The 18,737-nt window shown below is 35.5% G+C and overlaps 1 protein-coding gene across 4 annotated transcripts in view; it reads right to left on the bottom strand.

The window, feature by feature from the left end:
• HBS1L (HBS1 like translational GTPase) overlaps positions 1-18,737 on the bottom strand; it is an 87,236-nt gene that overhangs the window by 24,552 nt on the left and 43,947 nt on the right. For 3 of the 4 annotated variants that reach the window (XM_025422340.3, XM_025422342.3, XM_049112895.1), the window contains 5 exons: positions 14,140-14,248; positions 8,868-9,127; positions 8,238-8,403; positions 5,472-5,589; positions 268-414 (listed from right to left, as the gene is read on the bottom strand). In XM_025422340.3, coding sequence (XP_025278125.1) covers positions 268-414; positions 5,472-5,589; positions 8,238-8,403; positions 8,868-9,127; positions 14,140-14,248 — 800 coding nt within the window. The remainder of the gene's footprint in view (positions 1-267; positions 415-5,471; positions 5,590-8,237; positions 8,404-8,867; positions 9,128-14,139; positions 14,249-18,737) is intronic. The other variant, XM_035710503.2, reaches the window with a different exon arrangement.

Raw genomic sequence — 18,737 nt, forward strand, 5'->3', positions numbered from 1 at the left:
TTTCTTTATACTAAAATAAATTGAGTATTATTTTACAACTAAAAGCAATTTTAAGATTTTAAAATTAATGTTGAAAGTCAGAATACATTTTTGCTTAAAATTTACTTGTATCTCATTTATTTAATTGAGGGTCATGAATTATCTCTTTTAAATATGACCACTAGACTAATAAGATATACACTAGTCATGTCTGAGGTCATTGATAAAGCAGAATAGCATCTTAACTAACATATGAAATGAAATGAATGCTCATTCGCCTTCAAATACCTGATCCATCTTATTGACCGCAACTGCAAGCTGTGTTACTCCAAGAGAACGAACCAAGAGGCCGTGTTCTCGAGTCTGTCCCCCAGTCTCAAATCCAGCTTCAAACTCTCCCCTGCTGGCGTCTACAACTAAAATGGCTACATCCGCCTGAGGAAGAAGAAATAATCAAAACTAGAAATAATATCACAGCATTTTAATTTGAATTCAAAGGCTAGATTCGTGGATTAATGGTGGTCAATTATTTTTATACAGATTTTATTTTATTTATTTACTCATGAGAGACACACAGAGAGAGGCAGAGACACAGGCAATGGGAGAAGCAGGCTCCAGGCAGGGAGCCCAAAGTGAGACTCAATCCCAGGACAGGGATCGCGCCCTGAGCTGAAAGGCAGATGCTCAACTGCTGAGCCACCAAGGCGTCCCAGTTGTGGTCAGATTTTAAAGGCAGACTCTAACCTGACACTGAACCCCAAGACAAATCAAAAGGCTTACACAGATGGATAAAAAAATACTAGCATGTGGCCAAAAATAATGACATAAAGAATTTTTTTAAATTCCCATATTTGATTTTATAACAATTAAAATATCTAGGCAAAGGAGGAAAAACATAAACACAGTTAAAACATAAGTAAACAGGGAGAGACATTTGGAAAAGTTATCAACTTATTATGAACTTTACAGGTGAAAACAGGGAAGAAAGACACAGCTCTGTAGAAAAATAGTTAAAGGGTACAAGCAAACAATTTGCTAAAGAAATAGAAATGGCCAAGAAACATGAAAAAAATTCAAATTCATTAGAAATCCAAAAAAAAGGACATTAAAAATACATGAACATATTCCTTACTTCTCCCACTCCTAGAAGTTACATAAGCAACACTTAAAAGAATGATTTACTACAGGTAAGAGTGCAGTGAGATGGGCATTCTTATGCACCACCTGTTTAAGGAAGCTTTCTGGAGGGCAGTTTCAACAGTGGGTTTCAGGAGCCTTAAAATTATACATATTTTGCTTCCTATTACTTCCACTTCCTGAAATTTATCCTAGAAAATGATAAGTCAACAAAAATGTTTATCAGAGTACTATTTATAATGATGAAAAACTTTGAATAAATGAGTTATCCAAAATAAAAAAAAGGACATTCATTCACCCTCTACTGCAGAGAAATAGAACCTTGACTTAACGAATTTTGGTAACCTTTCTGGAGCATTTTGAGAATCAGGTGAAAGACATTTTACCTCTCACACTCCATTTAAACACAAAAAAAGAAGGAAAAAAACTAACCTTAGCTCTAGTGCCTTTTCCTATTTAAGCTTATTGACACTAGTTTTACGGGTTCCCACTATTCTTTGGTGTTGACGCTTTTTTTTTTTTAAAGATTTTATTTATTTATTTATTAAGAGAACAGAGAGAGAGAGAGCACGAGCAGGGGAGAAGCAGACTCCCCACTGAGCAGGAAGCCAGATGAGGAGCTTGATCCCGGCACCCCCAGATCATGACCTGAGCCAAAGGTGAACATTAGCCAACTGAGCCACCCAGGTGCTCATGTTGATACTACTTTGTGTGACTTCACTTGCATTATGTGGATGCAGTCTTTGAAAATCTGCAGAGAACTGTTAGTGCAATCATAGGTTTCCCTCTACTTTCATTCTCAAGTATTTCTGGTGATACAGTGTCAGGACGTTCTTTAAAGGAGCATTCTTTTTCCCTTCTGTGGTTTTTGCCCTGCAGGCCTGCCTGTTCTAATAGAAATGTGGTTTTCTCTAATCCAGGTTATAATGACTAACTCTAACAGTGCCCTCCTGTGCCACCTCAGACCAGTACTGGACAATTGCTTTCTTACGTTCCATCCACGTGAAGCGCTCTAGCCTTTTGGTTTGAACAGAGTCCATAATAGCTTTCCTCTTTGTGGTTTCCTCAATGACATTTTATGTTCATGCTATCCAATTTTTAAAGAATTTCACATACGCTGCCATATAATCTTCACCATTATGAGAAATAAAATGGTCATAAAGTAAGTATTTATCAGATACTTTGCTCTGAACAGAACTTTATAATTTAAATTAGAAGCATCATCCACATACTTTGGTGGGGGCAATTTACACTCTGAACAGAACTTTATAATTTAAATTAGAAGCATCATCCACATACTTTGGTGGGGGCAATTTACACTATGATTTCTGTTCTTTTTCCATTTATCCTTACCCAAATATTCCTGCCTTTCTTCTCCTCTTAAGTTCAGCATTCAGTCCCATTCCTTCATGACTTAAAACGTTGAACCCTAATTTCTTCAATGAGATCTAGTTCTTTGAACAAGAATTCTTGGTTAAGAGCACAAGTTGGAGCAATCCATTTGAAAGCTGACTCTCTCATGTACTAACAGGTCTCACACTTCAGACAAATTGTTTAATCTTGCTGGGTATCATTAACTTGTACCGAAGTGCTGAATCGTTAAATTGTACACCTGAAACTAATATTACACTGCATGTTAATTAACTGGAATTTAAATAAATACTTAAAAAAAGTGCACTTGGTTGTGAGGAGTAACAGGTGTTTTATGGAAATGTGGAATGATAATATTGTACACCTGAATATAATATTACATCATATGTTACTAACTGGAATTGAAATGAAAACTTAAAAAAAGAAAAAAACATTTACTCACTTCACAGAAACAGTAAAGAGTAAGTGTAGTTTATAGAAAAAAGCACCCAGGCCTGACCTTCCAAATCCTAGACTCGATAACTGTAAATCTCCTTCCATTCAGGTTTTGCTAATAACTATCAAATTGTATTTATTTCTTTAGGTTAAAATTTGAAATTCATTGGATTGGCATTAAGATATCTAAGGCAGTAAGTACTCTTCCTAATTCTCTTTCTCATTACCATCTCCAAAAAATTTCAGGGCAATTTCTCTATTCTTTCATGCAGCAGCTTGTCTTTGGGAGCTCAAATGCCTACATATTACCAAGGAAGACTTTTCAGCACTACCAGATATCTTTCCCTATGTATACTGTGTATACTCTTCTTGTAGTACATTTGTGTTAGCCTTTCCTTTTTACATGTTTTATATGATTTCCTTGAGAAGCAGCATACCCTGCACTCTTCTTTGTAACCCTAACAGCCTACCCCAGTACTTTGTACACTAAGCTCTCTAATATTTTGAGCCTATTTTCTTCATTTGTCATATAACAGAATGCAATTAGATAATTACTGAAATCTTTTCCTATCCTAATTCCATTAGGAGTTTAGAATAAACGATCTTTATGATTATTCTGGATTCTGAGATTCTAGGATTCAAAAACATTCAAAAAAATGAATTCTAGAATTTCATTGTAACTGCTTATTTCGATGTTTGCCTCTCCCATTAAACTATCAAAATGTGCTTCTTAGTTATCATATCCCTACAATGCCTACCATAGCGCTCGGCACACAGCAGGCCAAGTAAATTTATACACCACAGAAACAAAGAGAAAAATATATTGTGTTCTTTGGTAAATTCAATGAGAAGTACACTAACTTAAAATAGGAATGGGGCACCTGAATGGCTCAGTAGACAGAACATGCAATTCTTGGTCTCAGGGTTGTAGGTTCAAGACCCACTGTAGATGTAGAGATTACTTAAAATCTTTTTTAAAAAAGTAAAATAAAATAGGGATAATATGCACCTTCATCATAAGGATTAAAAAAAATTTTTTTTTTTTTTAAATTTTTATTTATTTATGATAGTCACACAGAGAGAAAGAGAGAGAGGCAGAGACACAGGCAGAGGGAGAAGCAGGCTCCACGCACCAGGAGCCCGATGTGGGATTCGATCCCGGGTCTCCAGGATCGCGCCCTGGGCCAAAGGCAGGCGCCAAACCGCTGCGCCACCCAGGGATCCCTCATCATAAGGATTAAACTAAATGCATACAAAACACCTAACAGAGTGTCTAGCCCATATGTGGCACTCAACCAAGAGTGATTATTATTTTTCAATCTTCATTAATTGTTCAGTCCATGGACCTTAAATTAATATTCTGATATATAATAAATTATATATCAACTTCCTAAAATAGAATATTTTGTCATTTATCTTTAATATAGTCTAATTTATTTGTATATCCTTTTTAGGTTGACAAATGTTTATATTAACATTCCTTTTATTTTTTTTTATTTTTTTTTTTTAATTTTTATTTATTTATGATAGTCACACAGAGAGAGAGGCAGAGACATAGGCAGAGGGAGAAGCAGGCTCCATGCACCAGGAGCCCGATGTGGGATTCGATCCCGGGTCTCCAGGATCACGCCCTGGGCCAAAGGCAGGCGCTAAACCGCTGCGCCACCCAGGGATCCCTAACATTCCTTTTAAATAGATGTTAAGAACTCAGAAAACAGTCAATTGCTTAAGTCACATTTTTTTTTTAAGTTTTTTTTTTTTTTTTTTTTTTTTATTCATGAGAGATCCAGAGAGAAAGAGGCAGAGACACAGGCAGAGGGAGAAGCAGGCTCCATGCAGGGAGCCTGATGTGGGGACTCGATCCCGGGTCTCCAGAATCATGCCCTGGGCCAAAGGCAAGCGCTAAACCGCTAAGCCACCCCAGCTGCCCAAGTCACACTTTTTGCCAATAATTGACACAGGCAAACTTTTGAACTCTTTATATTTTCCAATAATCTTTTATTCATCATCTTTTATTTTTAAAAAATCCATGTCCTCTAGGTGCAGTGCTATTTTCTTTCATTGCTTTAATTATTTTAAAGTTATTATCTTTGATTTCAGTATCCTTAAGAATCATGTAATTCTATAAATTGCAAGTTTTTTAATCCTATAAAGAAAGTAAACCCCAAGGGCAAAACTCCCAAGCTTCACTACTTCTGCATAAATCAGCACTTTTAAAAGATATAGGCCTTGGATGTAAATACAGTAAAAAGGCAGATACTGAAATATTCACTCCAACTTATTAATAAGAAATATAAAGCTATACTTCATCATGAACTTTACCATTATTTTTATTATAAGAAATTCATAGCTTTTATAAATTTGCATCTATATAATTAGAATAGGTTTTATATAGTAACAATGAGATCATAATAATACAATCTTTTTTTTCAAAAGTTAAATTTTTTAATTTCAAAATACTTTAAAAGTTACAATCCCAGAATTATAAGCTCAGAATTAGGAAATTGTATGTACAATCAGTGTACTATAATTCAGGAAATATCTGGTACCTGGGCTGCTCCTGTAATCATATTTGGAATGAAATCCTTATGGCCTGGAGCATCCATTAATGTAATAACTTTGGTTGTGGTCTCAAACTTTGTCATACCAACATCCATTGTTACTCCCCTTAAAGAAAACATAAAATGGTTAGAAAATACTATAGAAATAATCAGTGCCATGGATTAAGTCATTTAATAATATAGGCTAATTGACAGTGAATTCTTAAGAAACAATGGGAATTTTATTACACAGTCTACTGTTTTGACTAATTAAGCTATCACTTGGGAGCTAGAATTTCTGCAATTAACAGAATTACATGTGTATGCCTTTAAAATAAGATTTTGGACACAGCAAGAGCTTAACAAAAATGCTGGATGTTTCCCATTTCCTTTTCTGGGGGTAAGAGGCTATGTAGACTACGAACAAAAAAATATATGGAGACACCTCTGGAAGAGAAAACAGAAAATACTGCCCATGAGAGAAGGTAAAGTGGATGGAGGCAGTTTTCCTCATCTTCATATGTAGATACTTCACTAATGATAAAAATAAACTTCTAAACTTTCATTTGTAAGGTAGGTCAGAATGTTCCACATTTAGAAAAAAGGAAATATCAAAGGAGATACCAAAACTTTTAAAAGTCGAGAGAACTAAACAACAGTTTGTTTTATATCCCGTTTCGTCCTTCTTGAAGACCAACACAGTGCCTCTTCTTAGCCAAAAAAAATGTAGGTTTGGATTATAAGAAAGCCCAGGGAGGGTCTACAAAGGTACTGAGTCTTTCTAGACATCAGGAAAAGGAAATTGGGTGGGCAATAAACTGGGTAATCATTCATCCTGGCTTGCCCCAAACAGTCCAGAGTAATGAATGGGCACTCCATTCTACTACCAACTGTTCTGATAATACCCTAGCAGAGCAATGAAATAACACATGGGTCTCCTTGCTCAAGTCATTCTAACTTAATCTGAAACCATGGGCCATTTGACCTGGTGAAAATGATGTTTAATTCTAATAATCCTCAAATAATTGTCTAGATGACTGATGAACCAAGACTCATTCTGAGCTTCTCCATAGACTGCTTTGACCAAAACACACTCTTTGGAGCCAGGTCTGGTCTGCATTTGTAACCCTAGGGATATAAATATCCCTCATTATACTAATTTCTGTTCAACATATGAGCAGAACAATTTATAAATGTTTAATATGGTAGGATATAACACACTGTATTTTTGAAATACTACTGAAATACTATTACTACTGGTGAGTTAAAATTCTTATTATGTAACTAGAAGCATCTGCTATCTACAGAACCATAAAATATTCTAAAATTGCATCATTCTGAGCAATAGAAAACTACTAGCAGCAAAAATATAACAGCCAACCAGTAGATATAGTATCAAAAAGAATAAAAACCCCACTAAAATTATTGACTATTCCAGAAATTAAATAATTAGCTCACCTGCCAGTTCAACTCACATATTAATTCAAACAAGTCATCCTAACTTAAATTATACCATTCTCAATCTCTTTACCTATTTAACAGATGACACAAATGTAACTAAGGAGCCATGTATTTTAATAATCCGTTTGGTAAGCTGATAGGTGGAAATTATTTGTTCTTCTAACATTGACATCATACAAAAATTCCACTGTTTTCCAATATTCATTTTCCAAAAATTTGCCACCAACTAATTTTCCTTACTGGGTTGGAAAACAAGCATGTGATGCTATAAAGAATAAATAAGACACCTACAAAAAGAAAAAAAAAACCCACCCTGATATACAATTCTGTTTATCACAAGAGCTGAGGAATATTGTGACCCCCTTTATTGAGATTACCTTATATATTTTAATGTAGACTATTCAAGACTCCAAGAAAGTAAATATACACCTTTTTTAAAGTATGAAAATCCAAATATATTCTCTAATCATACTCAGAAGGAAGATAAGAAACACAGAATACTTCCTTTGTTGATTTAGGACTTTCAGAGGACTTTCAGAGGACTTAATTATTATTTTGACACAGTTGATACATCTGCCAATTCACTTATTTAGGTGCCTTCTTTCTTTCCTGACAAAGGTGCCATTGGCTCTCTGATCCCTGACAATTCTAACATGATACATATGATCACTCTAAAAAGACTTCAAAAGAAATACTTTGGCCAGAGGTCCATGAGTAGCTGTTCTCTCCTGCAGAGTTAGCATTGGGCACAGTAATAGATACAGGGGTAACAGACTAAATCTCCATGGTAGGAGGTAGGTTTAATTACTTGTTTGTTGACTCTATCTTATAAAAACATCCTACAGAAAGTATAAAAAATGAATTAAGTGTGATAATTTAAATTTACTGGTCATTTTAATTCCAGACAGAAAAGAGTTTACTGCAAAAAGTTACCTTCCCTTAAAGTTATCTTCTATAAAATTTAGTCTCATTCGTAATTTTAATTCAATATCAAGTCAATTTGACATATTTCGGGAAGGGACAACTGAAACTTCTCCCACAGAATAATTAACAAAGGGTTCTTACTGCCTTTTACTGTGTGCGTGTTTTAATTTTTTTTTGATAAAATTCAACTATTCTCATAGAATTTGGAATAGTAAATGTATACAGATTCAATGGAAACTATAATAAAAATATTTCCCCAATAATTGAAAGCTTTCCTCTAAAAGAAGTTTCTAAAATATTTCATGGCATGTTTCATTCAACACATATTACATACTTATTTAAAAGATTATATATCATTGCAAACTGAAAATTTTGAAATATAATGACTACCTTTCCCTTTCTTCGCCAGTCTCATCCAAGACCCATGCATATGCAAACGAAGCTTTGCCAGCCTTTTTAGACTCTTGTTCATACTTATGCATAGTTCTTTTGTTTACATTACCCAGAAGATAAAGCATATGGCCCATCAGAGTACTTTTCCCAGCATCAACATGACCTAAGGAAAATTGATTCAGGATTAATACTAGGTACATTTTCCAGACGTTGTTCACATCGAGGCATTGCATGCATATGTAATCCAATAATTCGTGTCAGTGTTTCGAGTAATAAATACCAATTTTTATCAAAAGATAGTTAAAGTAAATGGAGAAAAAAAAAAGAGTATCTCTTTAGAGAGGGGGGGAGTTTCCTTGACTTTTGGAAATTAAAACTGTCAGTAAGATATGGCGTTTTCAAAATATTCACAAAATGAAAATGCCACAAGTCTAATAACTCCTTGATAACTTGGCATCATTCCCCACAAAGTGACTAGAAAGCATCATGATGCAATGCCTCCTTGCTTGTGTCCATTTACACCAACACAGAAACTCAAAGAGTGGGAACGAGTGTCCACGCTGCCACTAGGAGGTTGCTAGGCTAAAGCAGAGGTGAGTGACCATCCAGAGGACTAAAGGGCATTACCGATGACCACCAAGTTGAGGAGCTGCTTCCCTCCTTGCCGCTTCTCCAGTTCCGCTTTGACATCTATTTGCTGCCTCAGCTTGCCAGATTTCTTCACCGGTACTGATGGTGAATTCTGCTCTTCTGATGTTTGAATGGTGTGGGATGGGAGAACTGATTTAGAAACAGTGTCAAGAACATCAGAAGAAGCAATGCTGGTTTCTTCACTAAGATGTTCTTTTTGAAGTGTGTGGAAACTATGACCATTTTCTTCAGTTACTCTATAGAAAGCAGAGATAGGAAAAAAGTGTTTAAACCAACTCAACTGACATCCTCTTGTTAATGTCAGAAGGGCAGAGAAATTGTCTCTTCTAATTCCTTACACTTGCAGACCAAAAATGATCTCTACTAAGTGGCTAGCCTATTAAGGTGGAAATTTTAAGTAGCTAGACACAAACCACACAAATACAGACTTAGAAGATCCCAGGAGAAAAACAGTCTACCAAATGCTGAGATAAGAAGAAAATATCCCATAAAATAACTGAATTCAAGGCCATAGCCTTAGCCATATGATCCTATCAAAACATGGCATAAAGAAGAGATTTTGTAAAACTTGGCACTAAAAGGGATCCCTGGGTGGCTCAGCGGTTTAGCGCCGCCTTCAGCCCAGGGCACGATCCTGGAGTCCCGGGACTGAGTCCCACGTCAGGCTCCCAGCATGGAGCCTGCTTCTCCCTCCTCCTGTGTCTCTGCCTCTCTCTCTCTCTCTCTCTCTATCATAAATAAATAAATAAATCTTTAAAAAACAAAACAAAACAAAACTTGGCACTAAAAGTGTTCCCAGAGGTAAAGTAGTATTTAAAAAAAAAAAAATTATCCCAAACTCATTCTTCCAACAGGACAGAGACTTTAATCTTTTTTGCTCAAACACTATCCTTAAGGGAGATAGATATCTTATCTGTCTACATTTTCTCAATACTTTCAGCAAAGAAGTTTTTAATTCATTAACTAAACAAATACTTGATTTTCTAAAAATTACAACTTATACTAGACATTGATGTTGAGAAGAAAAGAAGATGCAGATGAGAAATTTATCTACTAATCCCAAAAGCTTATAATGTAGTGAGGGACTCAATACATAAAGTAGAAACAAGACCATCTAGCATAACTTATTCTCTCTGACCTTAGTTCATTAAGCTCTTTGACCATTACCTACAGAAACTGTATCAGTGCTATCCTATGGATGGCTAGCAGTAATGTGATCTAATCAATCAGACTACAATATACCTTACATTCCTTTCAGTGACACAGATAAACAGAATTTGGACAAATAACAGGTTAAATTACAAGTTATTAAGAATGAAACCAATTCTATCCAACTCCATTTGAGACTGGCAAAGAATTACATACAAAAAGCAGTTTATATGAGAACAGTACATTATTTTCCTCTTGTCTACTATAACAAAAAGCAGACTCCTTTTTCCCTTCTCGGGGCATTTTTATGTCTCAACTCAGACCCTTCATCCTAGGCCTCAGGAAAGGGTCACATTAGTTATATTTGCAACTTCATTAAAAACCTCATATCTACTCTCCCCTTTTCTCTTGCTTTTGCAAATCTCTACTAACAATTTTGGCATTCATTCGTTAACACCACTTAGATTAGCTTCATCTAGAACCACAGGGAACAAACTTAAGTATGTGAAGGTTCCAGTTCTTTTGAAGGATTCTAAAGGCTAAATTAAGTGAAATCTTAGACTGTAATTTGCAAATATTTGAATGACCACAGCTAGTTCTAAAACCAAAACATGACAAATCTGCATTTAGGCAAGTCAAAACAAACAAACAAATCTCTACAAATTCTCATAAAAGTGTTCAACCAAAATAACTAGGGCTCTGGTTCTGATCAGACCTGGGAGAAATCACAATTTCTGGTTTCAAATCTGTTTTTAGTTATAGAAGCTTTTCTTCAAAGGAAAGCATTTAACTCCAGTATGGAGAAGAGATACAAGCAGGACAACTATGGTTGGGACGCCTGGGTGGCTCAGCAGTTGATTCAGCTCAGGGCGTGACCTTGGGTCTGGGGATCCAGTCCCACATCAGGCTCCCTGTGAAGAGCCTGCTTCTCTCTCTGCCTGTGTCTCTCCCTCTCTCTCTAATGAGTAAATAAATAAGTCTTTAAAAAAAAAAAAAAGGGAAAGAACAACTATGGTTGACAGAGTGGATAGAGACCTGAAGCTCAGCCGGCCCAGCATTGGAAGGGCTTGGGTCTGACTTGATTATTTCTTTTGCAATTCAGTAACACGAAAGGGTTGCCTTTCTCTTGGTTTCATGAAAACATTCAAGTAATTTCTAGGTAAAATATAAATTAGTTCACTAAACTGTATAGTGTTAGAAGGAAATAACTAAAGTAATTAGAAAAGCATCATATGTAAGTCTGTGCTTAGTAAAAACTTATACATATTATAAAATAAAATTCAGTATTTTAAGGTTTTGAAAAATGTCTAAGATGAGGCCTAGAAAGGCTGTAATTACTGACTGACATGAAAAAAAGACTAGGGGCATTTGGGTGGCTCAGTGGTTGAGCATCTGCCTTTGGCTCCCCGGGTCCTGGGATCCAATCCCACTTCAAGCTCCCTATAGGTAGTCTGCTTCTCCTTCTGTCTATGTCTCTGCCTCTCTTGGTCTCTCATTAATAAATAAATTAAATCAAGGAAGAAAAGAAAGAAAAGAAAAGAAAGAGAAAGAAAGAAGAAAGAAAGAAAGAAAAAGAAAGAAAGAAAGAAAGAAAGAAAGAAGAAAGAAAGAAAGAAAGAAAGAAAGAAAGAAAGAAAGAAAGAAAGAAAGAAAGAGGAAAAGAAAAGAAAAGAAAAGAAAAGAAAAAGACTAAGTTGGTTGAATGTTTTTTTCAGGTGCTGATATAATTTTGTAGACTTATCTATTATTATAAAATAACTACTCTAGTTTTTTTCCTAAATCATCTTTCCAAAAATGGAAATATTTCTACATGAATCTAGAGGCTTAATTTTTCTTGTTGAGTTACTTAAATGAGACGGGGAAGCTAATAATTTAGATTTAAGAGTATCTGTTCTCTATGCAAGGTTCTAATCATTTATACTTAAATAAGCTTTTTCTAGAGAAGCATTTATTATCTTTAAATATTAGTGCAGAAAAACCTTGCTGTTTTAATTTCTTCTTAGTAGTGCATTACCCTTTTTTAAGGAGCTGCCACTGGGAATCACACTATGTAGGTATTTACAATGCTGAAATCTTGACTCAGAAGTGTTTCATTATGTTTCTCTGTGCTTTTCCAAGATAAAATCAGAATAACAGCTTAAGTATTATCCTAGTATACATAACCTTCCTAAAAAAACCCTATATAAGTATTTGACACAAATATAGCTTGGTCCTTGAGCAATATTATTATACATTTCTGATTATCCTGACTTATACCTACAGACCTCTAATGTTCTAATGAGTTCTTTTCTAGAGCTATATCAAAATATTGACTCACAGGCTGTTTTTTTCACCTTTACATATTTCCAAGTTTATTTTTAAGATAAAAAATATTTCCCCAATAACTTTGATCAATAAATGTTTAAACAACTGTTCTATGAAACAAATACATTGATTAAAATTAATGGTTCCTGTCCTCATGAAGCATATAGTCTTGTAAGATTCTGAAAGGCTTGCATTATACTTGTGAAGTATAGAGTTAGGTTGTCAAGAATTACTTACTTATAACTACTATTTTTTTTTCTTGATCACTTTTTTTTTTCCCAAAGATTTTACCCATTCATTCATGAGAAACACAGAGAGAAAGGCAGAGACATAGGCAGAGAGAGAAGCAGGCTCCTCGCAGGGAGCCTGATGTAGGACTCAATTCCTGGGCCCCACCATCACACCCAGAGCTGAAATGCTTAACCACTAAGCCACCCAGGTGTCCCTCTTGATCATTTATTATCTATTATCTTTTATAGTTATTCCCATAGACAACTATGATTTACTTCTAACATGATACATTAATTTGGGCTTATGCAAATAGCATGTTGCTTTCTAAGACTTTCAAAACCTTTTGCAATAAGATTATAAAATCCTTAGAATAAGGAATTGTATATTTATTTAGTTATTTCCTCTCAATGGAAATAATCTAGGAATAATAAAGGAATTTATGATTCTGACAATCCAACCCCAATTCAGAGAGAAAAGACTACATTAAGCTTTTGGTAAATAAATCAGACTCAAAATTATTTTAATGGGCTAAAGTTACCCAAATTAAAATGCCATTCATTTTAATTCATTAAATGTCACTCACTAAAATTTCATTCATCCATTCAACATACACTGAATACCTACTATGTCCTGATTATGGAGTTCTTTCCTTCACTGAATTGGAATCTAGTAAAGTGTTGCTTTTATAAAATAAAAAAATTAAACTAAGTGATCATTAAGATTCTTCACAACCAAGACTCATGAAATTTAATAGATAAAACAATGTTGTAAGGGAGAAAAAAAATAAAGCTGCTTGGTTTAAATTTCTTGAATTTGTTTTAAAATCCTCTATTTTTTGTTTGTATTTGATAATAATGATTTTCTTTCTAAATGACAGACAAAATATATGCAATCTATAAGTAACTGATTTAAGAAATGATTATACAATCTGAAAATTTTTAAAGCGGTTTAAAGTTAATGTTTTTAAACTGTGCTGTTAAGCCTCAAGCAACCAACTTCCTTTGCCTACAAAAACTCCTGGGAAAATCCTCAAGATTGTGATAAGAATAAATGAATGCTACTAATGTAGGGATCTATCATTTCTCAGCATATTTGAAATTCTAGATATGTTTCATTTTGTATTTTATGCCTTTGTTCTAGTGATCCATTTCATTCAACCTGAAAATCTTAAAGAGTTTAAAGAGTACAGTTAGAAAAAGAACTTTTAATTAATGATTACGATTCACCAACCACATTTAATTCCCAAACACTGCTTATCTACGCCATCTAGTGGTACAAGGATTACCTAGCTCAGAGCGCTAGATTACACAAAATAGAGGGTTTTTGCTAAATTAGTTAATTCATATGAGAAAACTGACAGTGAGATAGATTAAGTAACATACATTACTTGGTATCAAGCCTAATTTATCATCCCCTTTTCTTTGTATCATGTCGCACTGATGGCCCATGATACTTTAACATCACCAACATAGCAAAATTTATTAAAATAGGTTCTCTTTTCTGACAGTTGAGTGGAAGACAATACCAATTTCCAAAAAAAGTGGGGGAAGGCTTAAAAACTTACCCAGGCACTTCGAATCCCATAGTTTGCTTCTTTCCAGACACAGTCATTTTGGCAACTTTTGGCACAATTTCAGATTCACTTCGAGATGACTGAGAATCTATTGATTTTCCTAATTAGAGAGCAAAATATAAAAGGCTAATTAATTGAAACTGATTTCTAGAAACATTTGCTACACATTATATAGTACATAAATATATAGCATGGTAATTAAGTTTTATAGAATTTATATCTTTATACATATTTTCTCTAAAAACATTCAGTGAACATTAAAATGCTGAAATTCTTTTGTCACTCTATATTCTGGGAAACCCCCTACTATTGGGACTCTGTTATGCTTAACTTCCACCAAATCTCTTCCTAATTTTGAACTGACTCTTAAGTTTCAGTATTAAGAGGTCACAAGGTGGTTTCTGCAGAGCCTCACTCTGACAGAATACCTAGGCCCTAGATCCCTCTCCCCCACCACGCCCTTTCACACTACTAAAATTGTTTGGTCAGTTAGCAGATGGCTAAGCTATTTTTAATCTCGTGATATCTATAAACTGATGAACAAAGTAAGCATCTGCTGAACTGTGCTGGACACTGCATATATTTTACTTGCATACAATCCTAGGTTTAGTAAGATATTTGATATCTAACAAGAATATGGGGGGAATCAACTTAGAAAAAGTGAATTCAGAACAATATCAATTATGAGCTAGACAAAAGATGTTTATGCATTTGATCCTTTAAAAAATATACCTGTAATTCATGGAATTCTTTAGAGAGTATCTTTATAATTTTCAGTAATATTACCATCAGGATTGGGTCCACTTAGAAATGGAAACTGCACATGCTACACTGGTTAACATATATATATATATATATATATATATATATATATATATATATATGTTACTTTTTAAATTAGAAAAAAAAATTAATGTATATAATGCATACAAAACATTTACTATTTGCCTATTATATGCCAAGCACTATGCTGGAGATCTAACAGTAAACAAAACCAAACATAATCCTTGTGCTGAGGAGCTTACATCTCATGGAGGAAGTGCACTAACTAATCAAAAATAAAATTCTTGGGACACCTGGGTGGCTCAGCAGTTAAGTGTCTGCCTTCAGCCGAGGGCATGATGCTGGAGTCCCGGGACTGAGTCCCACATCAGGCTCCCTGCATGGAGCCTGCTTCTCCCTCTGCCTGTCTCTGCCTCTCTCTCTTCCTCTGTGTCTCTCATGTATAAATAAATAAAATCTTTAAAAAATAAATAAAATTCTTATTAGTGTTAGAATATGTACATAGTGTCATAAGATTTGGTGACAGGGCATACAATTTAGAGCTTCCACAGAAAGTTAAGAGTTAAGCAATGATGCAAAAATGAGTAGGAATGACCTCCACAGAAAGGAACAGCACTGTGAACAGAGAGTAGTGTGTAGTGGGAGGCGGTGTGGGACCTCAGAGGAAGTAAAAGTGGAAGGGAAAGGGATCAGAGCTAACTTAATGTAGCTGAAGTGGGAGCAGTGGCCAGGCCGCGCATGGCCCTTTAGGCCATGTCAAAGATCTAACATTTGTTCTGACAAAATTGGAAGCCACCAAAATGGTGGCAAGTGATAGGAGGAAAAAAGAGAGAGAGGAGAGGAGAGGACAGAGTCAAGCTCAAGGAGAAGTGAGGGCTGGAGTGTTTTATTTGTGATTCATCAGCACATAATTAGTAGTTGAAGGCACAGACATAAGTGAGATCACAAAGCAAGTGAATATAAATTAAGAACAGAAGTGGACCTAGGACAGGGCCTTGAAACAAATCCAGCCTTAAATCATAAGATGGAGGATGCTGAGCCTGAGGAGGTCCAAGGAAGGGGGGTGGGGGGATGGGGTGCCAAGAAGCCAAGGGAAGAGTATTTGATGGAGCTGGCATCACCAGTCTGGGGAAGTGAAACAAGAAGCCAGAATGGGTTAAAAAAAAAAAAAAAAAAAAAAGTGAAACAGAGGCAGTACCCGGCCATAATCTCTAATCCATAATTCTAACACCTGAAAGCTCTGGAAAATTAAGGTCTTTGTTTTATTTCAATTTGGAAGCAAAACCTGACCTGGACTGACATGAAGGCTATTTATATCCCTTATTTATCCCACGTAAAGTGACAAGCCATCCATTTCAAGCTCGGAAATCACAATGTGATGTTTATAGGGTGCTTTCCCCCATCCCAATGAGGTTATCACACCATAGACAAGTAGGACATACATGGTTAATGTTTTTCTAAATCCCAAAACTTCTGATTTCTGAGTCAAATCTGGTCCCAAGGGCTTTAGATGAGTGATTATAGATATGTCATTTGCACATATCTTAACTTGAAAACTTAAGAAGTTTGGCTGGAAAGGGAGGAGGGCTATGGTAGAATGGTAGCAAAAGGGTCGCTGATAGAAAAGACAGAATTGAGAGGGACTGGTTAAGAATATTAGGAAGAGAAAAGGTCACATTAGATATTTTAGAATTCCTGAGAAGGCAGAAAGGGCTGAGATATGAAGGTCAGGCTGATCTAAACTAAAGCAGGCAAAATGCTCTTTTTGCTGTAATAGGAGGAAGGTTTGTATGAAGAGCTAGATGATGAAAATTTCTAATGGTTAGCTTCTATTTTCTCCATAATGAGGAGCCTGGTGAGACTGAGGGTAAACAAGGAAAGTAAAAAAAGGCTGGTGAAACAAATAGTTTTCAATAATTGTTGCACAAAGGAGAACTGTCAGACAGTATTGAAGGCCCACCTAAAATTAGCGATAATAACATTTGAAACTAATATAACATCGTGGGTCAACTATACTCAAACACCTTTTTGAAAAGATCTGTGGTAATACCTTTATTAGGGAATCAATCTGCCTTTTTTGTGACTTTTTCTAGCAACATTCACCCATTTAGGAACAGGCACACGGAAGACATTAACTGCTTCATTCAGGATTATGTTTCTACCCAACCGGTGCAAGGAGAAAGCAGAGAAATAAGGCAGTTAAAGGTACTGGCAAAATGGGAGGAAACGTTACTCAAATTATAAATCATGAATGCTAAGTGGGATTAAACAAATAAAATGACAAAGGAAAAGCACTGATGCAATGGAATAAGGAAGAGAGGTCCATAGGTCAAGGAAAGGTCATGCTATGAGAAGCACAACTAGGTGGTGGTGGTCAGAACAGGACTGTGAATTCATAATTCCGGAGGAGGGAAGATTATAGTGAATTGCTGAGAAGGTGAAGGTCACTGGAAATCAAGTTGTCAAGGAATTCAAGTCCAGGTGCAGCATTTGTTGGTGTTTTTCCACATTGATGCATCAAGAGCTGAGGATGAAGAAGAACACTGTAAGCCAACTGCCAGTATTCAATGAACAAGGAAGAGTGGACTTGAGGTTGTTCAGTAAATAATAGCAGTGAGGACCAACAAACAGGTGGTTTAAGGCAAAAGACAGGAATTTCAAAGGAGCAGAGATTTCAGAGGAAAAAAAAGGATGGATGAATAATGATGTTGGAAAAGGCAGCAAAAAGAACAAAGCTGACTTTTCAGATCCCAAGACTGGAGGGAGTATAAGTGAAGTAAGGCAAGGATTGGAAAAACCACTAAGAAAACAGATTAAGAATTACAGAGGGGTTTAATTTTTATGAAAAAAGCAGTTCCAGAGTTATGGCAAAAGTAGAGATGAGAGAGGGATGAGAAAGGGATAAAAAAGGAGAACACACAGCACTGATGAAGATGATGGTGGTGGTGGTGGTGGTGGTGGCAGTGTATGTAAGTGGGGAGGACATCCTAAGACAAGGAAAAGAGGCATGGTGGATTTGGACATCTGTGGAGAGAAGACCCATAAAGCACAGAAATGTCTCAATCTGGGCCATCCAAGACTAATTCCCACTTCCTACATTTAGTACATTGAAAAACTGTAATTTTGATTTTTTTTTTTTAAAGTAGGTCGGTCATAAAATGACACAGAAGGTCTAAAGCACAAAAATCACAATATGAGGGATGCCTGCATGGCTCAATGGTTGAGCATCTGCCTTCGGCTCAGGGCATGATCCCAGGGTCTTGGGATCAAGCCACCTCCCTCTGCCTATGTCTCTGCCTCTATCTCTGTGTCTCTAAATAAAATCTTTTAAAAAAAAATCACAAAATGATTCTACAGTATTTCTAGCAGATGCAATAAATATATATTACTTTCATTTCTAGTGATTCTTATCTAGAAGACATCAAATACAAGATGTAGTATTTCAAAAATTCAGTTAAGTGAAAGTCCTTTTTTTTTCATAGTAAAATAAGTCTAGTATTATAGATCTGAATATAGCCTCTTAAAGCAATAGTTCTCAAATCTTTTTATTTGGGTCACACATTCCTTTAGAAAAGCTCACGAAAACAATGGGGCACGCTTGCCAGAAAAATGCACCCACCATACACACAAAATTTTGCATACTATTTCAAAGGGTTCAATAATTCTCCCCTTGAGAGTTAAGCTTGACTTGGGCTATTTTGGAAATATGCTCATTTCAATCTGATGTTATCCAAAGTCAAAGAAAAAAGATACATTCAGTAAACTTTCCACTGAGCTATTGTCAATAGCAATGTGATACACTTCCA

This window comes from Canis lupus, chromosome 1, assembly GCF_003254725.2.
Source record: "Canis lupus dingo isolate Sandy chromosome 1, ASM325472v2, whole genome shotgun sequence".
NCBI classification, from domain to species: domain Eukaryota; kingdom Metazoa; phylum Chordata; class Mammalia; order Carnivora; family Canidae; genus Canis; species Canis lupus.